The sequence below is a fragment of the Tachysurus vachellii genome, chromosome 19 (genome assembly GCF_030014155.1).
Source record: "Tachysurus vachellii isolate PV-2020 chromosome 19, HZAU_Pvac_v1, whole genome shotgun sequence".
Taxonomy (NCBI): domain Eukaryota; kingdom Metazoa; phylum Chordata; class Actinopteri; order Siluriformes; family Bagridae; genus Tachysurus; species Tachysurus vachellii.
The window spans coordinates 1,722,501-1,750,076 of NC_083478.1; the positions used below are offsets into that span (position 1 = coordinate 1,722,501).

At 40.3% G+C, this 27,576-nt stretch overlaps 2 protein-coding genes across 6 annotated transcripts in view; one reads left to right on the forward strand and one right to left on the reverse strand.

Moving 5' to 3' along the window:
* smim29 (small integral membrane protein 29) overlaps positions 1-9,823 on the forward strand; it is a 10,968-nt gene extending 1,145 nt beyond the window's left edge. For all 3 annotated transcript variants that reach the window (XM_060894841.1, XM_060894840.1, XM_060894842.1), the window contains 4 exons: positions 2,621-2,853; positions 4,109-4,134; positions 4,682-4,784; positions 8,515-9,823. In XM_060894841.1, the coding sequence (XP_060750824.1) occupies positions 2,746-2,853; positions 4,109-4,134; positions 4,682-4,784; positions 8,515-8,586 (309 nt within the window). In that variant the 5' untranslated portion in view covers positions 2,621-2,745 and the 3' untranslated portion in view covers positions 8,587-9,823. The remainder of the gene's footprint in view (positions 1-2,620; positions 2,854-4,108; positions 4,135-4,681; positions 4,785-8,514) is intronic.
* A 2,030-nt stretch (positions 9,824-11,853) lies between these two features.
* Positions 11,854-27,261, reverse strand: hmga1a (high mobility group AT-hook 1a). Of its 3 annotated transcripts, none has more exons than XM_060894597.1 (5): positions 27,137-27,261; positions 22,888-22,992; positions 18,803-18,898; positions 16,085-16,144; positions 11,854-14,060 (listed from the first exon to the last, which is right to left on the reverse strand). In XM_060894597.1, exons 2-5 carry the CDS (start codon positions 22,981-22,983, stop codon positions 13,983-13,985), a joined length of 330 nt encoding a protein of 109 aa, XP_060750580.1. In that variant the 5' UTR covers positions 22,984-22,992; positions 27,137-27,261; the 3' UTR covers positions 11,854-13,982. The 3 variants fall into 3 exon arrangements, with proteins under 3 accessions (XP_060750580.1, XP_060750581.1, XP_060750579.1); XM_060894598.1 differs by lacking the exon at positions 27,137-27,261 and adding an exon at positions 25,822-25,901 and having other exon boundaries at positions 18,803-18,895; XM_060894596.1 differs by lacking the exon at positions 27,137-27,261 and adding an exon at positions 25,822-25,901.
* Positions 27,262-27,576: the final 315 nt, after the last annotated feature.

Below are 27,576 nucleotides of genomic sequence, written 5' to 3' on the forward strand. Positions count from 1 at the left end.
ATGAAGGTTCACTTTAACTACAAGTCTGAGTCGTGAAGTCGTCTGCACTGAGACGTGTGACGCGGCTAGTCGGCTAACAGCATCTGGCGTTCTTATTATTTCGGCACTCGCTAGGGATCGAAATCTACATTCTGCTAGCTGTAAATCTGCTTTGTAACAGCGGGCCTTGTTTATTAACCAGGATAAGAACAGATTTTATCTTAAATCGTACTGAGTCGAAATTATTAAGTCTCGATCAAAGACGCAACCTCATGCTAGGTCAGTAGGTCAGTTGCCCCTTTTCCACTGAGGCAGTTCGAGTGCTGGTTCGGAGCCAGAGCCTAATTTAGAACCAGTTCTTTTTGTTTCGACCACCAACGCACCGGCTCTGAACCAGGAAAAGTGGTTCTTAAGTAGCACCAAAACATTGCTGGTCTAGACTTAAGAACTGCTTGTGTTAGGGGCTGTGGGCGGGGCTACTGTTAGCGCGTTTGAAAATGTACCTTAAATATACTAATGTTTAATACACTTTTACTTTAAGCACACATTATAGTAGGTAGCTACATGCTAAGGCTAAATTTTTTCTGTGTTAATGATAAAATAACGTTATGTACTTTCTCGATAACAACCTCCGTTTATACAGATTACATGGAGCTGCACGTACACGTTGGATTCGCCGCGTTTGGGTGTTAATGTAGGTTCACAAAGCCATGAGCATTAACAGTAAAGCAACATCCGCCATTGTTGATGTGTTTGTGTTTGTCGCTGCTGCGCTAACGTTGATGGGACACGTGACACGTATACAGTGACATCAGACTTGGCTCTGTGACGGCTCTTTAGCCGGCGGAAAGACAAACCGGTTCTTAGAAGGTTCGCCAGTGGAACCAACTTTGAACCAGCACCAGCGCTAGCTCTGATCCAGCACCCGGTTCTTTTTGGTGGAAAAGGGGCAAGTGACTAAGACTAGCATTGAGAACATTTTGTTGTTTGGTTTTATCAGCGTTATCAATGAAAAAATAAACACAAACACAAACCCATAAATGTAGAAAATAACAATTTAATTACAGCAAAAGAAATGTTTTTATATTGCTAAAGATAAGCTGTTTGTGCGGCTTTACATTTGATGCTGTTTTCTGGGTGTCACGACATGCAAATGAGTTGTGTAAGGAACGAGATTGGGATCGACATACAATGAAAATGATTTACACACTAAAACTTGTAGATTTTAAACTTGTAAAACTTGTTGTAGACCCTGGTCTGAAGTTTGTTGCTATTACTTTTCTAAGCGATCCGAGTACCGGTACTTCCGGTACCGGGTCTCAAAATGGCCCTTTTTCCCATAGACTCCCATTATAAACTTTGGAGGTTTATAACTCGGCAAGCTTTCGAACTATCTACACCAAACTCAGCCAGCTCCTTTAGGGTGATACTCTGAACAAACTTTTATATTGGTTTACCGACTGGCCTTTCGGTTGTCCCGCAGCCCCGCCCCCAATATATGCAAAATCAAAAAACTTTTTACAACATGGACATGTGACATATCAAAACACTCAGCCCAATGAGGATCAGGAGAATCTGGAGAATTTGGATGACATCACGTGCTCGTCTCCACTTGCCTCCAAATGTTTTGGCACCCTATCTTTCTGTCCACTTGCCTCCAAAAGTAACACTGACCCTTATGTCCACTCGCCTCCAAAAAGCACCAGCCTTTGCGAATACTTGCCTCGTCAAAGCCAACATCAAAGTTTGTCGCGACGAACTTTACAAATCTAGTTAGCTTGTTACATTAGATAGCTAGTTCAGATATTTCTATATTAGCTTGTCAATGTAGCTAGCTAGTTGTGTTCTTGTTGTACGTTTTGCTAACTAAAATGAAATTCTTTATATTTTCTAGTGTATAGTATAGTAGTACATGTAGTATAGTACACTTTATAGTACAAAATGTAAGTACAGTGTAATAAATAATGACAGGAAGAAATTTCTACTTGGAATCCAATTGTGAGAAGGAACTGTGTTTGTCTGCAACACTTTGGCACATTTACACAAGTTCCCTCTTACCTCAACACTAGGACATGTTTTGTGTCTGGCGTCTGCTTCTTCAGTTTAGCACTAGAGCCACAATGCTAACGTTATGACAAGTCGTGGATTCTGAAACGTTCTAGAAGCGGCTAACTTAGACAACAGGAATCATATCCGTCCTCTGAAAGTCGAATCAGTTGTGAAATTAAATGACAAATACCTTAGCTAGTCTTTACACAAGGCTAAAACCTAGCAGCTATACAGATAGCTAGGAAATGAAGTGCATTAATACAGTCATATAATCATGGAGCACATCATGTTTGGTCCTTTTGCTTACAAGTAAATAATATCTTTATTTTCTTTGAGTATGTTTAAACTTAAGGTGATGATGATGATGATGATGATGATGATGATGAGGATCCGTCAGAGTTATATGACAGCAGTGTGATATTCAGATCAGCCAACTGAGCTCCAATCTGGATAAAGTTCCACAAAAAACTTCAATTTGTACAACTGAGATTTGTGAAGATCGTTACAGAAAAATATCCTGTAATCAGGACTTGTTTGGTTTTAAAGGCTGTAATCAGGTTCAGATATTTAACACTCTTGTTCTTCCATGTAGGCTTGGTCCAGCCCAGACCAGGAGAGGGACGGACCATGTGGGAGTCATATGAACACAGAAGACAAGGAACAAACGAATAGAGCGAGAGAGAGAGAGAGAGATAGAGAGAGAGATTTTCCCCTGAAATGAACACAACCACCGTGTCCCCTCACCCGGGCGGAGGAGACGTGGCCCTGACGTATGTGCTGCTCCCGTTTCTCATCATCACCTTCGCCGGGATTATTCTAGCGGTGGTATGTAAATCAACAAAACCTGGGTTCAGGATTATCAGACATATTATGTAGTATTTATATCTCCTAAAATGAGTGTGTGCAGATGCAGGGGTTAAGCTGAAGAACGCTGCTGAAACATCACATGACTCAATCAAGTTTGGCTCCAGACAATGAAGCTTTTTATTTCAGATGTAAATGTGACTTTGTGCAGGAAGAGTCGTGCAGAGACAGCTTAGGTTCAGAAACTGCTTAGGTTCAGAAACTGCTTATGTTCAGAAACTGCTTAGGTTCAGAAACTGCTCAGGTTCAGGGACAGCTCAGGTTCAGAGACAGCTCAGGTTCAGAAACTGCTTAGGTTCAGAAACTGCTTAGGTTCAGAAACTGCTTAGGTTCAGAGACAGCTCAGGTTCAGGGACAGCTCAGGTTCAGAGACAGCTTAGGTTCAGAGACAGCTCAGGTTCAGAAACTGCTTAGGTTCAGAAACTGCTTAGGTTCAGAGACAGCTTAGGTTCAGAGACAGCTCAGGTTCAGAAACTGCTTAGGTTCAGAGACAGCTCAGGTTCAGGGACAGCTCAGGTTCAGAGACAGCTTAGGTTCAGAAACTGCTTAGGTTCAGAAACTGCTTAGGTTCAGAGACAGCTCAGGTTCAGGGACAGCTCAGGTTCAGAGACAGCTTAGGTTCAGAAACTGCTCAGGTTCAGAAACTGCTTAGGTTCAGAAACTGCTCAGGTTCAGAAACTGCTTAGGTTCAGAAACTGCTTAGGTTCAGGTTTTTAAAAAATGGTTAAATGTTAGAAAGAAAGTAAGAAAGAAAGAAAGAAAGAAAGAAAGAAAGAAAGAAAGAAAGAAGATAGCAAAGAGAAATAGAAGGAAAGTGTAACAGAGGCAAAGGAAACGAAAAAGAACAAAAGTAAAAGAGAAGCTGTAAAAGGAGGGGAAAAGAGAAAGAGAAAGTGAGATGAAAAAGGAGGGAGAAGAGAAGGAATGAGGAAATGAAGAGAGAGATAAGGTGAAAGAAAAAAAGGAGCAACAGAGAGAGAGAGAGAGAGAGAGAGAATAAATGAAGGAGAAAATAATGAAGAAAAGAAAGAGAATTATAAGAGATAGACATAAGATAGAAATAAGAATTTAGAAGAATATAATAATAATAATAATAATAATAAGAAGAAGAAGAAGAAGAAGAAGAAGAACTAATTAATATAGATTAAAAAACATTACTAAAGTTTTCATGTGATTTAATTCATCGCTCTGTTATATGACGTGTCCTGTTTTGCAGGTGATGTACGTGAAGAGGAGGCAAAGGTAAATTTACAACACGTTCAACCATAATAACATCAGATTGGCTGAAATAACTGACACACAACGTTTTGTTGAAGAAAAAAAACGTCTCCTTTATACCAAATTTTATTTACATATCAAGACGAGTTCGGTGTTTAAAGTATCTTATAAAAGCCATAAAATCAAACAGCCAATCAGATCGCAGTATGCAAATGAATTATCAGGCTCATATGAAGCTCAGATGAACGTAAACACTCAGGACTTTAACAACGTGTAGAGTTTCATCACTATTTCTGTTTTTCTCTACAATATTAGAGCTGATAGATTCATAGAAAAGTTCAGTATGTTTTTTCCCACACAGATGTTTGTATCTTCAGAGTAAATGTTGATATCAAACCCATTTCTGCTCTCTGAGAAGCTCCGAGTGTTTGTTCATCTAAAAAGCAGCTCAGATTTCTCTTCAACACTAAAATTCAGTGTAAGATCATCAACAGAGGGACAAACACACGTCTAAAACACAACAGAGTCCTGACACAACATCAATCATGTCTGATGATTTTTTTTTTTTTAGGATCGACAGATTACGGCATCAGCTGCTCCCGGTGTATACGTACGACCCGACCGAGGAGCTGAACGAAGCCGAGCAGGAGATGTGGAGAGAAGATGACACTAAGGTCATTAATTAGCATTTTTCACTCTGCGCTTAAAGGTGGGGTCTCCGTTGTTTGAGAAATGCTTCAGAAAACTGAGTCCGGACGACAAGCTAAACAAAAATCAAAACAAACGTGTAGCCAATGAGCAGAAAGGGGCGTGTCTTGTCAATATGGGAGGAGAGAGTGTTCAGTGCACATGTGTGACGTTAGCAGAAAAACGCTAAACGCTGTTACTACACAAATAACACCTCTTTTCTATCGTAGTAATGTAGAGACGAAGCTACAACCGTGTTTTGTGTAGTAACAGCGTTTAGCTCAGGAGTTATTGACTCAGGAAACTCCAATCTGTGAATATGTGACCAACTTCCTGCTCCTTCAGTTCTCTCCAGCGCTGGAAAGCTGATCCTATATTAACACGTCCTACTTCTTACCTTATCGTAAGTCTTTCTTCTCTTTCTTTCTTTGTTTTTATCCTCCATGTCAATGTTAAAACCGCTTTCTGCTAACGTCACACATGCGCACTGAACACTCTCTCCGCCCATATCGACAAGACACGCCCCTTTCTGCTCATTGGCTACACGTTAGTTTTGATTTTTGTTTTGTTTGGTAGCCCGACTCAGTTTTCTGAAGCATTTCTCAAACATCGGAGACCCCACCTTTAACTCCAGGTTTCCATCGTTCTAAACCCAGTGTTTAACCGGCAGGTAAAGGAACCGTTCAGTCGTGTGATTCAGAAGCAGCATCAACACGGCTTTTCCACCAGGTTATTAAATTCTGCTCTGAAGCTTTTAGTGTTATCTCCACATCTCGGTGCCAAACGTGTACAGTGTGAAACAAAGCGGCGTTAGAACGTTACAGCTTAGTAACAAACAGCCAATCAGAAACTGAACAGTGTTTCTGCCTCGTTTCAGGTGTAAATCAGGACGTAGCTGAAGAACGCTGAACATAAACAGCTCTTTAGATAGAGTCAGGCGGTGAAACACGGCGTATATCAACAAACGAACGGCTGCTCAACCGGACGACAAATTTAAAAAGAGAAAAAACAGAGGATAAAGCTGTGAACAGTGTTGTGCTAGTTACTAATAAATAATAACTAGTTACAGTTACTAGTTACTTCATTCAAAAAGTAACTCAATGACTTTGTTGATTACTTTACGCCAAAATTACTTTACGCCAAACGCGTTACTGTTAATGTTCCCATTAATGCCGCTTTATGCGTTATGGTCTAGACCAGAGGTATTCAACTAAAATTGAAAGAGGTCCAGTAAGAGAAAATTTCTTGAAGCGAAGGTCCGGAAGATCATAATGTCTAACTAGTTAGTGTGATATATATTTAAGTAGCCTAGTAGTTGTATCAACATCTGCAAGCAATCAATACCTGACTGTCAAATCAAATAAATTCAGTACAAGTCAAAAACTAAATATTTATTGTCATGTAACATAGAACTGAACATATGTATGATTGTAGATATGTATAATGTTCTCTCATTAAATTAAGGGCTACATTTCAAAATAAGAGAAAAATAAATAAAATGTGAAAATTGTGTATGTTTAAATAAAGTGCTTAACTTTCCCTTTTATATCTCAGTGAGAGAACTGAGCTCTAGTTTGGCTTGGGTTTGGGTTTGGGTTAAACCTGGGCTTGAATGGAGTCAGGGCCGCTCTCATACACATGTGGAGGTGCTCGTCGAGGTGTGTGGTTTCTACCTCCAGATTGGAGTTGCTGTTTATCGCAGTAGATCGGACCTTCGAACCAGAAAGACACAGCTTACATTTGACTAAAAGGTTTTTGTCTTTATGCTCAACTAAAGTGTAATAATGAGCATATTTCCACTTAGAGAAACTCGTCTTGCTCTCGCCTCGACTTGTTGTTACTGCCGCACATACCTGAATAAACAGAAACACGCCCACAGTGCGGCGTCTTCAGGTTTACAGTGTTTGGCATCCACCAGTCCTACAATGCGTCGCTGCTGTAAACAGGTTAGTCTGTAGGCTAAACTTCAGCCTAAATTAATTCATTTAAAAAAGTAACGGACAAACGCACCGTATGGTAACGTCACGGAGTTACTTTGTTTAAAAAGTAATGCGTTAGAGTATTAGTTACTGTCAAAAGTAAAGAAAGAGACTACAGTTACACGTTATTGCCCTACGGAAGCGTATTGCATTCACTTGAGGAAAAAAATCTAGTCTGTTTTACTGAATTAACGACTTAATTATCTCAGAATTATGAGATCATTTTTCATAAAAAAAAATAATAATTGTTCTGTTTTTCTGAATTAATGAGATCCCTCAAAATCCTGCCAGGAGCTCTATTTTAGGTGGATTGCATGGACGTAAACATGTCCCACCTTTCAAGTTTAATCCGGTTTTATTTTACTTTGGGTTTGAGACATTGGGAGATTCTGCTGTCTTTAAGTAATATAAATGGTGTTGTTATTAGTGCGTCAACTTTGCGCCTGTTCAGACGAAAAGAACATTCTGATCTGCTTGACGTTGCTGTGTTTCTCCAGGATCAGTTGAACCGATATGGTACTGTATGCTTCACGGATATAAGATGATGCATCTGAAATGCATTCAGGCTGGTTATGTGGTGACACAAGAGACAATCAGGCAATTGTTGAAAATACTGGATCCCCATGGAGTGCAACTGAGGCGCCGGAGAATGTCTCAAACCCAAAGTAAAATAAAACCGGATTAAACTTGAAAGGTTGGACATGTTTACGTCCATGCAATCCACCTAAAATAGAGCTCCTGGCAGGATTTTGAAAAAAAATTCAGAAAAACAGAACAATTATTTATTTATTTATTTATTTTTTTATGAAAAATGATCTCATAATTCTGAGATAATTAACTCGTTAATTCATAAAAACAGAGTGAAAAAAATTTTTTCAAAAAAAATTTCTCATAATTTTGAGATAATTAAGTCTTTAATTCAGAAAAACAGAGCAAAAAACTTTTTATTCATGAAAAATTATCTCATAATACCGAGATAATTAACTCGTTAATTCAGAAAAACAGTAGATTTTTTTTCCTCAAGTGAATGCAATACACTTCCGTACTGCCCAACACCGGCTGTGAAAGATAAAATCTACTCGGGTGCAAAACATCAGACCTGAACGTTGTTTCCTCGCTGATGTGAAAGCTTGATACGAGCCGTTATTTAAAGCACGCTGGATTTATTCGATCAGGGTTGATGATGCTGCGAATATGCAAATTAGAAGGTTTATCAGATTTAGGAGTGTACAGAGTGATGAAGCGTTAACTACGGGTTAAGTACGAGCAGCGAACCGCAGCAACATATACTGAGGAAAATGTTGGTCCAAGATGGCCACCACTTTAATATAACTGTGTTCACACGTGATGTTCACTGCAATTATTTCTTAGCCCCAGAAATTAACCAGAGCTATAAGTATATATTATAGATTATTATGGATTATAGATTATTAATTATAAATATTTTATATTTAAGAATGAAATCTGATTCTTTAGGCGGTGATTAAATAAAGGTTCCTTTATAAAGCTACAAGATAAAAAGATAAGAAACGTCTTTTTTATTTATACATAGAGTACAACATCAGCTTCTCAGTCTTAGTTTCCCTCCCTCTGATTGGCTGTGACTCCTGTCAGTCACCATGTTGCCAGATTTCTTTCCTGCCTAAAGTTATGAATTACTGTTATAGACTTTTCTCTGCACTGATTGTTCTCATGTTCTGATCCTTTCGTTTGTTCTGTGTAATAAAACGTGTCGCAGGGCTGGACGACGTCGTACCAACAGCAGTGGCCTCTTCTCCCAAAAAACCGAAACGTTTCACAGAAGATGTGATTTTTACTCTAACGCTCGACATTCTGGAGAATAAAGCGCTCTTCACGTTTTTGGACACGTCGCTCCGGTCTCTTCGCCGAGAAAAGAAAAAAATAAACAGGAAGCAAGAGACGGAAATGGACGATGCTGCGATGCTGCGATGCTGCGATGCATTTATTACACACACTCTCTCTCACACACACACACACACACAAAGACACACAAACACACAATAATGCAAATAGGAAACCCATAGAAAGCATTGTAAGTGTACAGAAGTGTATTTATTCGTAGAGTTGACTGATCTACAGTATGTACTGAAGCCAAACACGTAGTGATACGGATAAATGTTTAAAATCGTGATAGTGACGCATCAGAAATGTCAGATTAGTTTACATTTTCTGTGCATTTGCTTGCTATCCAAAGATGTGACTAAGTATCCATGGAAACCAGTTCTGGATGTGGATTCCTAAACATCACATAAATGATATGCATTATATACCATAATAGTAATCATCATCATCATCATCATCATCACCATCATCATCATCATTATATAAGCCTAAGATTTAAAGGAGTTCTGAAAATCAGGGTAGAATTTTCAGCACTCACACTTCCTGCTCTGATACTGAAACCTGCTGGTGTGGAAGGAAGGATTTATTTATTTATTTATTTTGCTGTTGATGGTGTGTGTGTGTGTGTGTGTGATGTGTTATGATATCAGGTCGGTCATCCTTACACTTTATACGGTTTACTGTTGAAACCTTCTTCAGAAACCAAGTCAAGATCAGATCAGAGAAGAGACTTTCTCTCTGTGACTAAATGACTTTCTGAGAACTCGCAAACTTCTGATCCAGAAAAGTGTGTGTGTGTGTGTGTGTGTGTGTGTGTGTGTGTGTATACAAAACACACACCTGCCACATTTCAGACTTCTTGCTTCCATCATGTCACACCAGCCGAAATGAAATCCACGCTGTTGTCGGATAAATAACTTTTTAAAGTCGGCCGTCGGACCGTGACGCTTGCATCGACCAATCGTTGGCATGGATTACCGTAAACTCCTCCCCTTTAACTTCTGAAACTAGAACAAATCAGCCTCAGGAAACCTGAAGACCTGAACGTGATGAAACGAGCATGTGCTGTAAAATGTACAGAAAACTTACATTATGGGTCATAATATTAAAGAGATTTATTAAATGTTATAAAAGTATTGATTTTTATTCAAAATAAAAATAAATCCACTTTTGTTTAATCATAACACACTTGTTTATTAGTTTATTGACCTGCAAGTTTAAGTTAAAGCCAAAATGTGTGTTTTAAAGATAAAAGTAGTTAGAGCATAATAATAATAACAACAACAACAACAACAACAACAACAAGAAAGAACATTAATTATAAGAGAATATAGAAACAAGAGTTTATTTTGGAAGAGTTTTTTTTTTTTTTTTTTTTTTTAAATCCATTACTATTTATTCTATTTATAAATGTTCTTATAAAGAAAACGGACTTTGACTCAGTCATTCAAAACAACTTTATACCAAGTTACGATCTTGAAATTCAAGATATTCAAAAAAAACGAATTCCTAAGTAACAACAATAAATAAACCCCATCGCTCAATTCAATTCAATTCAAGTTTATTTGTATAGCGCTTTTTACAATGGACATTTGTCTCAAAGCATCTTTACAGAACATAAACATAGAACAGAAGGTAAACATAAGGAGAAGTATAAAGAATTAATATAATAAAAATTCAAGATATATATAGTTCACAGTGTGTGTGTATGTATATGTATTTATCCCCAATGAGCAAGTCTGAGGTGACTCAGGCAGCAGTGGCAAGGAAAAACTCCCTTAAACTGGTAAATGAAGAAACCTTGAGAGGAACCAGACTCAAAGGGGAACCTCATCCTCATATGGGTGACAGTAGAGGGTGTGGTTACAAATATACAGTCAGACAAATGCTGTATTGGTGTAAGGATCACATGGAGTTCAGATCTCCTCTTAGTATCACAGAGTCCAACTGGAGCTGGTAGGTCTGTAGATGTGTCAGGATTCTCACAGAGTCGCCCTCGTCTCAGTGGAGGTCCGAGATCTTCATCGCACGGAAGACGATCGGAGCTGGTACAATGTCTGGGTGTCTCGGGATGGGTAGAAAGAGAGAAGCAGTGGAGAGGAATTAACGTATCTGCTGTTCATAAAAATGTGCAAGTCTGATGTAATAGAGCACAATATTATGGGATGTATTATGTGTACGTCTGACTAAAGAGATGAGTTTTTAATCTACATGTAAACTGTGAAAGTGTGTCTGAGCCCCGAACACTATCAGGAAGACTATTATAGAGTTTGGGAGCTAAATAAGAAAACGCTCTACCACCTTTAGTAGACTTAGATATTCTGGGAACTACCAGAAGTCCTGAGTTTTGTGATCTCAGAGAGCGTGAAGGATTGTAACGTGTTAGAAGACTAGTTAGATACATGGGAGCTAAACCATTAAGAGCCTTGTATGTTAGTAGCAGCAGTTTGAACAGTTCAGAACGTCAAAGGCTTTTACTAATGATAAAAAATGTCTTTAAATTTTATGTCTCTTAATTCTTTATTATACTATTTCTGGAACTTTGAGAACCCTGTATTCACATATTCCAATCAGCCGGAACATTAAAACCACCTGCGTAACCAAAACACCGTGTAGCTCCTTCTTGTGCCACCAAATGCATCAAGGCATCGACTTCACCAGACCTCTGAAGGCGTGTTGCGTTATCAGGAACCCGAGACCAAGTCATGAGTTGGAGCCTCCATGGACCAGACTTATTTGTCCAGCACATCCCACAGAAGCTAGATCGGGTTCCTCAGAGCGTTCCTGAACACTGCTTGCCCTGAGAGTGGATGATGGATGGATGGATGGCACTGAAGAACTTTTAACTTATATATATATATGAATAAATGTAGGATTCTTCGGTCGAGCCTATAAAGTGACAGTGTGCGGTAAAGTGTTTTCTTCACAAGCTCAATCACCTTGAACAACCTTTTTGAGGAACTCTAATCTCCTCAGAGCCTGAACAGCTTCTTCATCCTGCTGAAAGACGGCGCTGCCGTTAGGGAACACCGTCGCCATGAGGGGTCGTACCTCGGCACACCTTCAGGGGTCTGGGTGGAGAACGGTTTAGAAGAATAACGATGGAGTTGAAGTTAAACGCTTGGTGAGCCAAATTTTGGGGATTTAAAAAAAAATAAATAAATGTCGTCAAGTGGAATTAAGAATTTATTAAAGACTTGAGCACAAGAACACGTAGGAATCATTCATTTTATTACCAGTCTGAATACAAATACTTGCAGGCCTCCAAAAATAAAAAAGAAGAAGAGAGAGTTTGTATATTGTAAGACTGATCCCAAACCAGTTCTCTGTGCAGGCGTACACACACACACACACACACACACACACACACAAAGTATTTTTAACAGCAAAGTACCAAAAGTGTAAATGAGGAAGTGGAACCGAGGTGAAAGTTGAGGTTAAAGCAGGATGTTCGCGATCTGCTGAAAACAAATTAATTAAATCTTCATCTTAATCTGACCGACAGTTAAACGTTAAACTTTTCCACAATTCCAATTAAATGTGTATAATTTGATGAACAAAATCACTTATTAGTTGCACCAAAACAAAACTATCCCCACACACACACACACACACAGGGTGAACATTTAAGAAAAAGCTGACAATATTTTCTTTTTCTGTCCCAACACAGTCGATCCTGTTGGGCCTCTACAGTCTCACGTATGAAGGGGGAAAAAAACGTTCCACGATGTGCACTTAAGTGCACGCCGTTATGAAAGAGTTCTCTAAAAGCCTCTGAAGTCCTACTGTTACACACACACACACACACACACACACACACACACACACACACACACAACTAACTCAAAGACAAACTGAACAGCAAAAAAAAAGAAATTTTGAAGAAAAAAAAAAAAAAAAAAAAACCACACACAGTTTGCTCACACACTTGCCAAACAGAAGCTGCACTTTTTTTTTTTTTTTGTACATTTTTTATTTTTTTTTTATTATTATTTTTTTTTAAACATTAAGCTGTCCTAAACTGACACAGAGTGAGGTATGAGTGTGACGTTGCAGTATTCCGGGTTTTTTTTGTTTGTTTACTTTTTTTTTTTTTATTCTTTTTTCTTTTATTAACCGTGTTCGTAGCAGCATTAAAGTTCTGGACCAATCGGCATTCCCTGACTCGGTTTTGTGTAAAAAAAAACAAAAAAAAAACATTTTTTAATGGAAATGAGAAAGCAGATTGTACAGTTAGTGAGCAGCGCCCTCCTGTGGAGAACAAAGGGAGCTAGTTCTGAGAGCTAGTAATGAATATTAAATGTTTATTGACTTTAATTAAATAAAATAAAAAAAATAAAAAATAAAAAATAAAAACATTAAGTCTAGTCCTGTTGTCTTGAGAATGCGATTTGTTGGGATTGAACAGGATTGAATGTGCGTTGTTGCATGTTTAGTGACCTGAATGATGAAGGATAAGTGGGAATATATTGGGGGCATGGGGTGGGTGGGCAGGGGGTGGTGGTTGTTAGGGAAAGGGAAAGAGAGGGAGAGATCAATTTTAGCTCCATATCCTTACTTTATTGTTTTTCTAAAAAGATACGGTTCTCAAAACGACAAAGAAGAAAAAAAATCCATCCAACCGTGCTCATGAAGCACTGTCTAACTCCGCCCACTTTTATTCCTTTGCAAAAATTTAAAATCTTTCTGAAAAACGAAATGAGTGAGGAGTAAAAGTTTAAAAGCATCCGCCGTCTCGAGCAGAGATAAAGAATGGATGAATTGGCGTCTCTCACACACACACACACACACACACAAAGCCCTTTCCACCACTGTACTGAAAAGAAGAAAACCAGGAAAAAAGGAAACCAAAAAAAAAAAATAATAAATTCCTGGATGTCCTGACCTCTCCCATCACACACACACACACACACACACACACAAAATAAAAGTAGGTTGATTCACCTTTGTCCAGAGTGCATGTGAACATCTGAATGTTTGTGTTAAAAGCAACGAGAAAAAAACAAAAACAAAAAAAAAAACCAGAATCAAAACAATGATCTGAAACCTGCATCAGAGGAAATCTTTGTCCAGTATAATGACACGTGACCGGAGAGCAGATACACAGAGTGTTTGTGTTCGACATGCAAGCAAGAATGCATGCATGTACACACACACACACACACACACACACACACGTACAGTATTTGAGAGTCCGTTTGCGAGGGTGGGGGGCTGGGGGGGTTCTGTGTCTTTTTTTTTTGCAATGTTGCAAAAAAGTCCAGCTCTGTTTCTTTTTGTTTGTTTTTTTTTCCAAAAGGGAAGTGATGAGATAGAGGTATGAGGTAGCGCCGAGTTGCTGATCTACTGTTCCTCTTCTTCCTCCTCTTCCTCTTCCTCCTCCTCTTCCTCAGAAGACTTTGATGGCTGCTCTTCTTTCTCCTGTGAGGACGAGAACAGGGACCAATCAACAACATGATATAAATGATCGTCAATCAAAAAGTTGGGGGGAAAAAAAAAAAAAAAAAAAAAAAAATCGTGACACGCAGCACTACAGGTTTTTTTTTTTATATATAATTTAATATAATTTACAAAAATTTTTTTTTCTTCATGAGCTGAAAACAGATAAGAGACAAAAAAAAACCCACTAGACTGAACAGGAACAAACAGCGCCACCATGTGGATAAAAAGGTGAGAGGAAAGATGGTCTAGTGTCTCACACACACACACACACACAAAGTAAAAGAAATATATTGTGTCATTTTCCCACCTCTGTAATAAATGATTATTTAGACATGTCTATAGATAATTGCATCTAAATGTCTTCTTTCTTTCAGTGTAAATCTCAAGAGCAAACAGTTTAATGAACAGATTTTAGTAGCCGTTTGTACTGGTTTTATCATCTGCACTGAGAGGGTGTGTGGAGTTTATTATTTTACAGCGACTCTGATGCCGGGGAATCCCCTGATCTACAGCGAGCCCAAAACAAAGAGCACGGTGAAAGAGCAGGTGAGCGCGCGGCCAGGGCCGAGCTGTACGCTCCGTCTCCTGTTTGTCTTTCATTCATAAAAACGACACGCCCTGTTCTTCAGAACGCTTTAGGGTGAAAACAGACGCAGGCGAATCTTCCTGAAAGCGGAGCGAGGAGACCTGTACAGAAATGTGGAAATGAGCCTCCTGGAACAGAGACACACTTTGAAGTAAAGCCGCCACCTCGTTCATTTTACTGTCGCTTCTCAGCCACCGGGTCACTGAAGCGAATCTGAATCGTGAGACTTACGTGCCGGCCTCGTACGAATCGACGGCACGGGAGGAAACGTTAAACAAACTTGTGGCTTGAATCAGACAAAATATCTGACTTTCATGAGCTACATATGACTCAGGGGTGAGGACTTCTGGAGGCATGTTTAAGTGATTCGACGTGGAACAGAACCAAACCGCTGTGCCAGGGCCGTGCCTCATGTGAGAGGAATGTGTGGAGCGGATAGAGAGAGAGAGAGAGAAAGAGTGTGTGTCAGAGAGAGAGATAGAGAGAGAGTGTGTGTGTCAGAGAAATAGAGAGAGAGAGAGAAAGCACTGTCAGAGAGGAAGCGGGTGGAGCAAGTGGTATACTCACAGATAAAACAGATCTTTAGGAATGACGGTGACTAAAGAAGTGTGTGTGTGTGTGTGTGTGTGTGTGTGTGTGTATGTGTGTGAGAGATCATTGGACAAGATCTTTCCATTCGGAGTGGATGGGAAGGGCCCAGTTGGTCAACATGAGCTGTGTGTGAGTGTGTGTGTGTGTGAGTGTGAAACTGTGCATAAAAGATAGAAACAGAAACAAGAGTGAAAAACAAATGCCACATGAAATCCCCCTTTTCTGATAAGAAGCCAAATGCAAATGTTTTCATGTCACCCATGTCAATGACACACACACACACACACACACACACACACACCATCATAGTCAATGTATTTTCTGATCTTGTACATATCAGTAAAAACAATCCAAAGAGCTGTTGCACATTTACAGAGTCCCCCAGTGTTACGCTGTGCTCTGTGATTAAAGTGAAGCTTTGTGTCAGAGAGGAAAAAACAACCAAAAACTGGTGAGGAGTCAATTTATAGCTGCTGTAAGGCAAGTGAGAACTTGTTTCAGAAACTGTACAGCATTCAATAGAAATGAATGGGGGAGAAAAAAAAAAAAAGAAAGGTACGAGGTGTCATTTTGTGATTACAACCTCAAGCTTGCAGCAGGTTTCTCTTTTGTTTTTACTGATCAGGGATTCATTGTGTTAAAAAGCCCATTAAGACCAGAATTATCGAGTTCTTTGAGAACGTCGGTCCTTGTAAAGTGAGAAAACCACACACACACGCGGTTGTGTGTATACTCTTACATGATCGTACACACAGAGTGTGTGAGTGATAATCGGTTACTTGTTTTCTGAGCGGTGTGTTCTATGAGGAAGAGAGGGATGACTTACTGCTTTCTTGGGTCTTCCTCTGCGTTTTCCCCCAGCAGATGCTGTCGCAGCAGCTGCTTTCTGAGAGCGAGACAGATGGGTAGGAGGGGTAGAGAGAGAGAGAGAGAGAGAGAGAGAGAGAGAGAGAGAGAGAGACAGACAGAGAGACAGACAGACAGAGAGAGAGACAGAGGGCAAATGGGTTAGATGATTCCGACATTTATGTCTTTCTGCTTTTACAGTGAACTGTTTTTAATGTACTGCAACCTTAAAACAGGAAATGACTCAGTCTGTTATACACAAGGTCAGGATACAGAACACACACACACACACACACACCCCATCACTGCACGCAGGTCAGAGACACTAACACTTGCTAAGCAGTAACGCAAGACTAAACCCTCACAGTGTCAGCTTGTGGAGTCGACGTTTGCTACAATGAACGACACACCAATGTCTATAAACACACACACACACACACACACAGAGCTCGACAAAGCCATACTGCTCTCTTCTGTCCGAGTGCTGACTTGTGAGGAGAGAGTGCAATGAACAAACCTGTGACTAAGCAGGAGGGAACAAGCAAAAATAGTGTCTCCAAAAACTAATAACTTAACCATGAAAAAGTCAAGATAACAAAACTGTTACTGTAGTAATACTGCACTAATCACGTGTGTGTGTGTGAGAGAGGGAAAATCTAACCACTAGAGGGTGTCAGCCTGTGTGTGTGTGTGTGTGTGTGTGTGTGTCTACACTCAGACAGAGGGCAGTGGGTTCATTGGCTATTATGTTTGAAACGGACATGAACTGCACACAGGGCACTCCAGTTCATTGGCCACCTGGTTTGAAGCTCTGAGACAGCTGGCAGACCCAAAAACACACACACACACACACACACACACACACACACGATTGAGCAAGGGTGTACATGTGTACTGTGCAGAGACTCGAACGGGCCGGTAGTCATGACAACAGTAGAGGGAAAGACGTAAACTAAATGTGTGTATGTGCACATGCCTGACTGTGTATACACACGTGTGTGTGTGTGCATGCGTGTACGCGCACGTGTTTGTTGTAGGTGGAGGGTGTCGTCATGGAGACGACACCTCTAACGGGTGCACCTGCAACATGCAAAATGCCACAGGAAGCCATGGTGAGACAGGAAGTGGGGAGAACCGACCATTCTGGTTCCTTTTTAATGTTTTCAACTTAGCAGCTATAAATCAGTCGTAAACACAGGAACGTTTATAACTAGTGTTTAAAAACAAAAACAAACGCACGATTGGAAACGTCGGAAGACGAACAACTCTGACGCGTTCGGAGAAAAGAGGAAATTAAAACCCAGAGAAAACTAAAACCGAACAATGAGCGTTCACCTGGAGTCTTTGTGGAAATAAATATCTTCTCAGGTCAGTTACAACAACACTTACCTGACGGCCGCTAAACTCTGATCCTAAGTGGAAGAAACGGTCAAATTGGGCCTAGTTTTGTTTAGCTAATAAACAACCCTTCAATAAAAGTTCAGTGTGACAATTACAATGCGACGATTCATCCTCTAGGTTTACTTTGAAACGTTACGGTTCAAATTAGCGCGTCTAAAAACTATTCTGTAAAAAAATTTGTACATTTTGTACACCAGCCGTGGGGCTTTTTACCCCCGGTCACTTCATGTGTTTTCTGTGATCCGATAGCTATCTGATGGTAAAAAGACCAGGTCTAAATGCCCTCCTAAACGTTTCGGAGACGGATATAAATCCGACAGTACAAACCCCTTCAGGAGGTGGTCTGGGACGTGTTTCAGATGAAACTGGACAGGTGTAAATGAATGTGTTTGTTCAAGCCACATACGTCAGCACTAAACTCCTCCCAAACTGAACTACGTCACTCAGGTGATCTTTCACCCAGGCGTCTCGTCAGGTCTTAAAACGCGCTGCTGCTGCCAGAGAAAATGCAGCAAACAGTAAACGCTGTTTTTTGTAACATAAACGTCGTAACGAGTTTTATCATCTTCTTTTTGATCGCGTTCTGAAAACCGCACACACCAAAGTGTGTTCTGTTTCAGTTACCCCGTGAAATGAGGTAAAATATATTAGCATTTTGGGCGGGAGCAGAAAGATCGGATTGATATCCGATTCGCTGAGACGCGTTTATGTGGTCTAATGTAAATGGAACAGTTTTAACAAATCAGATAGATATCGGATCAGAGACAACACATGAAGTGACCAGGGGTAAAAAGGCCCAGAGAAAACACGTGAAGTGACCAGGGGTAAAAAGGCCCAGAGAAAACACATGAAGTGACCAGGGGTAAAAAGGCCCAGAGACAACACGTGAAGTGACCAGGGGTAAAAAGGCCCAGAGAAAACACGTGAAGTGACCAGGGGTAAAAAGGCCCAGAGAAAACACGTGAAGTGACCAGGGGTAAAAAGTCCCAGAGACAACACATGGAGTGACCAGGGGTAAAAAGGCCCAGAGAAAACACATGAAGTGACCAGGGGTAAAAAGGCCCAGAGATCTCGGTCATAATCGATATTAAAATTTAAATGTGAAAATCAACCAATATAGAGGAAGGTAACCGTTTGACTCGTCAATCTAAAACAAGAATCACGAATCAAAGACAAATTTCTACTACACGACTTTTTTCTACTACTTTTTAAACGGTTTAATAGCAACACGACCCACTCAAATTTCTGTGTGACAAGATTATGTCTTTTTTCTGTAACAATGTTAACCAACACTCACTTTGCCTTTCGATGCAGCGAAGCTTGCCTTGTTTTTGCTTCCCTTTGGTCGTCCTCTGGGCCTCTTCGGCATCGGGGAACCGCTGGGCTCCTGCTGCTGAAGGAAACGGGGAAAAAATAAAAATAAAATTGCGATTCGAACTATTTTAAGACCGAAATTTAGTAGGATAAAAAAACATTTCAGAAATTCATTAGATTTGTACATGAATCGTTTTAACAACGAAGAATATCAAGTTCATCGCGGTAACGCGACGTCTCAGCTATACGAATTATACACAATTTTAGATCGCAGAAATTTAAACGAACGTGAGCAGAATCTGTAATATTCTGAGACTCTCGCAACTTTTCAAAATGACCGTAGATTTGGGTCGAGACGCGTCGTGTGACATCAGAACTAATTCAGACGAAACCCGATTCCATTCACGTGAGTGGGACATGAACACAGCGCTCAGAGAAGGTCCTTATGTACATGACTTTACTACAGACAGTCAGACACCCCCCCCCCCACACACACACACAACCCCAAGACAAACAGAAACCACCCAAAAAACAGACATACAGGTCCCCCCCGAGACAGACACATGCACCCTCAGAGACAGACACATGCACCCTCAGAGACAGACACATGCACCCTCAGAGACAGACACATGCACCCTCAGAGACAGACACATACACCCTCAGAGACAGACACATACACCCTCAGACAGACGCACACACGCCCCGACAGATATGCACGCCTGCGCGCTGACAGACGCGCACGCCCACACACACGCACAACAAAGAAGCCCGCATCCTGTGTTATCTTTTTTTTGGTTGAGTTCTGCGCTGTGCTGCTCAGAGCGTTTACTAGAAATCCGTCAGAGAATCACGTGTCCCTAAATCACCACGCATGACACCGACATGCAGCTGCTGTAACATGGACCCTTTAAATCATGTCATGAAACAAGCTGTTCTGTGGTCAGAGCTTCTGTTTACGATCAAAGCGTCGTCTCGAGCAGAGCGAAGACACGTGGTTAACCCAGTCAGATCCTGACACACTTTAATCTTCCTTTATTATGTTATCACCTTGTCAGCGTACAGTCTGACTGCGTCAAGGCGGAATTATAACAATTGCTCTGTGATGATTTGGTTTGGTTTTGGGGTGAGCGAGAGTTACCATAGAGAAGTAAACAGGAAGACGCCGTGTGGCACGAGTAAGCCGTGAAAACACGTGTCATCGTCTTTCACTCAAACAGGTCTCAGAAATCAAAAGAAAGGAAACCGACTTCTCGTCTCTTTCAGGATTATTAAGGGAACACGCCGATTTTACTAATTAAATTAAAATTAATAAACAAACAAGAAGTCGTGCAACGATCGATAGATAGATATAAGGTTTTACCCTCTTTTATTTGTTCTGACCAACAGATTTGTGTCTCGGTCTAGAAACTCTACACATAATATAAATAAGACAATAAATCTGAAAGCGAGTTGATTTAGTGAGTGAGATTTAGCCTCCGTGTCGTGCCGCAGCTCGGTAAGCGCCGGGATCCGTCTACTTAAACAAAGCGATAAGCACGAGCGCGTCTTTCCATCCAGGCTTTCACGAAATAGTCGTGTTGATGTTTGGCTGTACGTAATCTTTTAACAGGAAGACTTTGTTACAGCACAAAGAAAGCAGTGTTCAAGGTCAGCACAACTGACACCGGCTGCTACTTTAAGACCAACAGGTGGCACAGAGCTCTCAGCTGCCAAATTCCACCGAGTGCATCAAGCACGGCGACGGACAGAGGAGAGCCGATTCAGGCGAGGTCCACCGGCCCGGCGCTCACGGCGGGGACGAGCGATACGACCAGGCATCGATATTGTGATAAACGAGGTGACTTTTGCGTTAGCGGTTTTCTGAATTTCCGCACTTCCACAAGTTGTTGAGGAGCTAATGGTGCTACATGGATGTTTTTAAAAAAAAAAAAAAAAAAAACACACATGTACAGGATTATCTGTAATCCGAGTTCAAAAAACAAACAAACAGTAGACCAGTACATGACTTATGTGCTCTAGCTCAGGAACTGTTGCTAAAGCTTACAGTTGTGTTTGCTAGCATGCGCATTGTAGTACACAAATCCGTTACTAGCACTACGTGTGTGTGTGTGTGTGTATGTGTGTGTGTGTGTGTGTGTGCGCGCGCGCGCGGTTCAAGTCTACTTCTTCTCTACAACATACCGACGGCACACACAGACCTGCACCGACACGCTCACAAGCTTGACGTCGAATGCGTTCCTTCAGCTAGCGGTTCCTGTGACTAATCACACACTCAGAACAGATACACAAGCGCCGGGAGAGATAATTAAGCGATTCATCGGATAACGTTTCAAAATCGCTGTGGATTACAGATAAGCGGCTTGACGATGACAAAGACGATGATTAATATTAACAATAAACAGTGAGTAATAAACACCTGACCTCAGTGAAATCTGAGTCATTTTTCATTCATGTAGCAGAAGCTCAAAACTTGCTCAAGAATTGATCGCAAAAACATTTATTAATATAAAATGTTTATATGCTTTTTCTTTTGCTTTTAAAATGCTTTTTCTTGGCTAGCTGTTGTAATGATGGACGGCCGAGTCGCACGGCGCGACTGAGCGCATTTTACTACGACTTAACCTTATTACGGTGAAGTCAACGATCAGGGAGTTCCTTCGCACAAAGCTTCAGAACTGTATGTGGGGTCCTGTGGTACGTCTACGCATACGGTGCGGGATCGAGAATCAGAGAGAGAAAGAGAATGACAAAGAGACAGCAAGCGATAGAGAGGTACAAGGAGAGAGAGAGGGGGGAGCAAGAGAGAGGGAGAGAGTAAAACAGAGAGAGAGAGAATGATAAAGAGACAGCAAGCGATAGAGAGGTACAAGGGGAGGGAGAGGGAGAGAGAGAGAGAGCAAGCTTTTGAATCACTTGAGATCCTTTAGTACAAAGTAAATCCAGATCCTTAATTGATGACTTTTTTTCTGTAGACTAGGAGAAACAGAAGAGACCCATCTGAGCATTTGTGAGTTTTACTCAGCCGTGGTCTCGTCAGGGCTCCAGGGTCAAACCTCCAAGCTGTTAATCTAAAGTACGCTGAATGTAAATAAAGTGGTGAACGCACCTTTGTTTGATCCAGGTGTATTTGTGTAGGGAAAAGAGTACTGAAGAGTAAATTTGGTTGAAACTAATTTGGTTGGGTTTCCCCCCCAACACACCGCGTATACGTTTGTGGACACCTGAACGTTACTGTGGGCTTCCGACACTTCAGAGGAATCACTAATGGTTGAGATGGTGATGGATGCAGATTCTTTTAGCCAATTTTTAGTTATTTTACACTTAGTGAAGGGAAAATAAAGATTTTTTTGTCCATTTGTCATGTAAACATTCTTCAATTTTAAAGTACAAAACAAAAAAAAAAAAAAAAAAAAAGAATCTGCAGCTCCGACGAATCTAAGAACGGAACGATCGATGCCACAAAATCTTAAACAGAAGGTGCAATTCTTCGTCATCCCGTCATACCACCCCAAAAGCAAACATCAGAGAAGTCACAGGAGGGAAAAAAGCAATAATAATAATGATAATATGTAGAACGCACTGAGGAAATGTGTGATCTCAGGAGCATTCATAATGTTCAAGATGTTCAGTCAAACAGTGAAGACTTGATCATGTAACTGGAAGACTTCAGGGCCGGAATTCTTTCTTGGAAAGATCATAACCAAAGACACGGAAACCCTGACTGAATAAAGTGAAGATTTTAAAATCAATTCTAAATCTTAGTCTGGGGTAAATTGTTTAATTGGGGCAGATTGTACAAAACAGCTGAAATGACCAGGACCATTTTAGATTATACTGGTGCAGATCAAACGTAAGTAAACAAGCTCTTGTGCACCTGCTCCTTTAATTTGCATGTCATAGTCAAATTTGCATGAGAATAGGAGGGGGGGGGGGGGGAACATCCTTTAAAATCCCTTTTGCTTTGTGTGTTTCTGAACTACGGATTAAAACCATGACTTTTTTTTTAAGCTAACAGGGAACGTTCTAAAATTCTCAGCGTAAATGAACTACCGATGTCCTTCTCCTTACCTGTGGGTTCTTTCGAGGTCTCCCTCTGCCTCTCTTCTCTGCTCCGCCCTTCTCTTTAGTAGCGACGGCGCCCTTGTCCTTAGCAGTCTCGCTCATCTTCTCTTTCTGGAGTAAAGAAAATAGAACGAGAAACGAATCAGAATCAAAGCCGCTCAGATCCTGTCCATTTTTATGCACGGTTTAATACATTGCTCAAAAAAAAAAAAAACAATTGTCAAGTCTTGAATTTCACCACAGCATCTGGGCATTCTCTGGATGAGATGGTGGATGGTGTCCTGAGAACCTCCTTTTAGCTCTGATCAGGGCATCATAGAACTCCAGACTGTGGTGATACTTGGGAGCTTTGGATCTACCGATACAGGACGTCCCAGAGGCTCTCAATTAGATTCAGGTCTGGGGAAAATAAGGGTCGGCTAACCATCGACAGCAAGTTCAAATTGATGGCTAGCACATGGAAGTCTGTGCAACCCTTCAAGTATATCCCCCAGACCATCACTGACCCACCATCCCAGCAGTTTATTCATGTTGGATGATGTTGCAGGCAGCATACTATTCCCCAAGGCATCTCCAGACTCCTCACCTGTGAGGAGAACGCGGCGCAAATAGCAGACCTGCCAAACCTGGTGTTCTCGGGCAAACAGGCTATGAGCACAAGTCCTACTAGTGCCCTCATGCCACCTTCATGGAGTCTGTTTGGTCAGAAACATGCAAACCAGTAGCCTGCTACATTTAATTCTGTAGGGTTCAGTCAGTGCTCCAGCAGATCCTCTTCACACAAAGGAGCAGATACCAGCCCCGTCCAGCTCTCCTCATGTAACAGCACGTCTCCCTGTAACTCCTCCAAGCTTTCCTACCAACCATGTTAAGAGATACACCAAATCTCCTTGTGACGGCAGGTACGAATGTGCCCTCAGTGCCATCAGCTAGGAAGGATAAGCAGAGCGCAACTGTTGGCGATCACCACCTTAAAAACCACTCCTTTTGTGTGTTGCCTTGCTGTTGCCTGGACAGATCGATATACCTAGATTTAACTGACTTGGTGGTACATATGAATGATTAAGTGTTGTTTTTCCTGAACAGTGAATTCCCAAACTCTTGAAAAGGTGCCATTGTTACAAGCGACTAAATGCTAAATCACCAAAAGAACACAGAACACCCACAGTGCATCATGATGGTGGTAGCATCACACTTTAGAGCTGCTTTTCTTCAGACAAAACCAAGGCTTTTACCAAACTGGATGGAATCATGAATAGCTACAAATAGCACTCAATTTTATTGGAAAACTCCAAGACGTCTGGTGGTAAGCCAAAGACGAAAAGGAATTTCACCTCTCAGCATCACAAAGCATCCATCCACATCTACAAAGGAAAAGCTTAACCCAACAATGGCCAACATGTTTGAATGAACTAGCCGAAAGCCAGACCTGAATCCAATTAAAAACCCGTGAGGTGTCCTGAAGCAGGCTGTTGGATCTACAAAGTGTTTCCAATAAATTGTGAAAATACCGACAACCAAAAGGTTCAGGTCCAAAAGAATTTGTGCAGGAGTGTTGATTAGATTCAACTTTGTCATTACACATGTACGAGTACAATACTTACATTTACACCACGTGACAGACTCCCTTATCCAGAGCGACGTACAGAAGTGCTTAAGTCTCTATCGTTGTATACATTAACTCTGGCTCACTAGGTTACAGACTTAAGATACCACGAACACACAACATGTACGTACTTATACAACTGGGTTATTCCAAGTTCGCCGTTTTCCCCTAAAAGCGTTTTTGTTTTACCACTTAATTTTTATGTAATGTCCAAAAATTTGAACCATGTACAATATTTTACCATTTTTAACAATTTAACCATCTTCGCGTCACACGACAATCCTAAACTGTGTGCATTGTAGATTATAATTTATATACATGTGGATTTGTAGGTAGATCATTTACATTAAATAAACAAAAACAAATAAAATGACGTTAGACCCGGACACCACTCAACACCTTAAAACTATATACAAAATAAACTGACGGTGAATAATAATATTTAAACTATTTATTTTACATCCTGTTCGAAGGCTGTAAACTTAAACTGTGCATATTGTATTAAAAATAAAATACTTTTCATTGTAGACATGAAAATGTGATTAATAATAATAATAATAATAATAATAATAATAATAATAATAATAAAACAACAACAACAATAATAATAACAATAATAATAATAATAATAATAATAATAAATAAATACTACTCGTTGTAGACATAAAGGTTTTGTGCTTTAAATGTTGGGCATCAAAACAATGATTCATTAATAATATTAGTAAGTTGTTAACGCACAACTAAATCACTACACATTATATACGAGATAAATTATACATTAAAGTCGATTTTTGGTTCAAAATTGTTTTTAAATAAACGCAAAAAATTTTCGTCGTACATTTAACATACTGACTAAAACAGACAGAGGTTTGTGACCATTGTTTATGAAATAAACACAGGAAGGTGAGCTGAGGGAGCGTTAGCATTAGCGGCTAGCTAATGCTCATAGATATCTATGGCTAATGCTGAGGGAGCGATAGCATTAGCTGCTAGCTGATGCTATGGGAGCTTTAGCATTAGCTGCTAGCTAATTCTATTGGGAGCGTTAGCATTAGCTGCTAGCTAGTGCTGTTGTGAGCGTTAGCAACTATTCCTAGCTAATGCTGAGGGAGCGTTAGCATTAGCTGCTAGCTAATGCTGAGGGGAGCGTTAGCATTAGCTGCTAATAACCGGGCTTGTGTTTGTTTACAATACAAAAATAAATGTTAAGAGAAATTATTGAACCGTGCAATTCAGCTGCCGGGCGCATGAACCAGCAGTGAACCGTCAAGCAGGAATTTTCATTTTTAAAGCACAATAAAATGAAGTGAAAATAAAAAAGAAATGTGAAATACCTCCGCGCGCGGCTTTAACTGGAGGTGCTTTAAGTACAGCTGCGATACCCCCAACCCCCCCCAGTACCGCTACGGAAGCCCTGAAGGTACACTATAAACGAGGAGGGGGTGAAACGCGAGACGGGAATTCGAACACGCAACATGTGCAAAGAAAACTGGCGCGCAAACAAAGAACAATAACCCAGAAATCCCAAAGACTCAAATCGTTTATATTGAATGAAAAAAATAAAACCCGTTAGAGATCATATTCAAACGAGGAGTAGTTTGTGAAACACACACACACAATCCTGATGCACAGATGCACTTTTAAGCCCAATATAAAGCATAAGAAGTCAATAAACTGCATGAAAGTCTGAAAGTCTTTACAGCACTAAACCCTGAGGGGAAGAGCATGGAGTAGTGTATTAGAGTTTAACATTACACTTCTGTAAAAGGGAAATATGCACAATAAATAACTTCTAATTAATTACTCTAACCAGACAACCATCTGAAATACAACTCAAGATTATCATCATCATCATCATCATCATCATGACTATTATAGTCGAATATTGCAACATATTTAAAGCATAATAATACCTGCTACTGCAAATTAATCTAAAATAAACAATCACCCACGTAAAAGTATGAAAGTTTAATGCAGTCAAATGGGCAAGTTTCTGGATTATCAATTTATCAGCTATCAATAAACCGGAAATGTTTTTTTTTCTTTTTTTGGTATCTGAAATCCTCCAGCAAGATGGGACTCAGATGACTTCATTTATACCTAAAGCTATTGCTGTGTATTTTGGTTTATTCGAGAGCATAAAACTCAAAAGGGCAACATTTCCTTAAAAAAAAACAAAAAACAAAAAAAAAAAAAAAACAAAAAAAAGAAACAAACAAAAAAAAAAAAAAACCACAAACACACACACACACACACACACACACACACACCAACAACAACACAGAAAAAACCCCAACACACACCACAACACAACCCCCGACTCCATCACTTCAATGTGAAAATGAATTAAAAGAATAAAAACCGAAACCCAACTCAACCCAATCAACATTTATAAATAAAAATCCACCCAGAAACAGAGTTAAGATTGCGGATATAAAGCTGGTGTTTCACAATAAATAACAGATCACAATAGAGCGGAAATTACAATGAAACTCGTCGCGCTTTTTTTCCGATAAGTGAAAATACTCCAAGTGTAAAAACCCCATAAAAGTCCCCGGGGTTTAAAGAGAATCTCAGAGCACATAGGACTGACTCAGGAAGGAGAAAACAGGCATTTAAAAGAGCTGAAGATCAACAGGGAAGAATTACCTTGTGAGATGAACGCGGTGTAATAGAAATATACAGAGTTTAGAGCGCAGGAACCGTGCAGTGTTCAAGTGAGTGAGAGAAAAGGCGCCTTCAGGCCATTTTAAAGGGGCTTCCGACTGAGAGAGAGTGCACTCAGGGGGAGGGAGCCAAAAAAGGGAGGATGGGAATAAACCCAGCCTTGTGTGACAGGGAGGGGGACTGAGATCTAAACCATGCTCAATATTATTGTTTATCAAATCAGGAATATTTCCTAAACTTACCCTACATTTACCCCATACTTACCCTAAACTTACCCTATACTTACCCTAAACTTACCGCATACTTACCCTAAACTTACCCCATACGTACCGTAAATGTATCCTATACTTACCCCATACTTACCCTAAACTTACCCCATACTTACCGTAAATTTATCCTATACTTACCCCATACTTACCCCA

What these genes read in the sequence shown, in the direction of transcription:
- hmga1a (XM_060894597.1), bottom strand. Translation starts at nt 22,983, where the DNA reads ATGAGCGAGACTGCTAAGGACAAGGGCGCCGTCGCTACTAAAGAGAAG. An exon ending in TCGCTGCATCGAAAGGCAAA is followed by an intron (nt 16,145 to 18,802) that starts GTGAGTGTTGGT and finishes TCTCGCTCTCAG; the next exon opens with AAAGCAGCTGCTGCGACAGC. An exon ending in GAGGAAGACCCAAGAAAGCA is followed by an intron (nt 14,061 to 16,084) that starts GTAAGTCATCCC and finishes TCGTCCTCACAG; the next exon opens with GAGAAAGAAGAGCAGCCATC.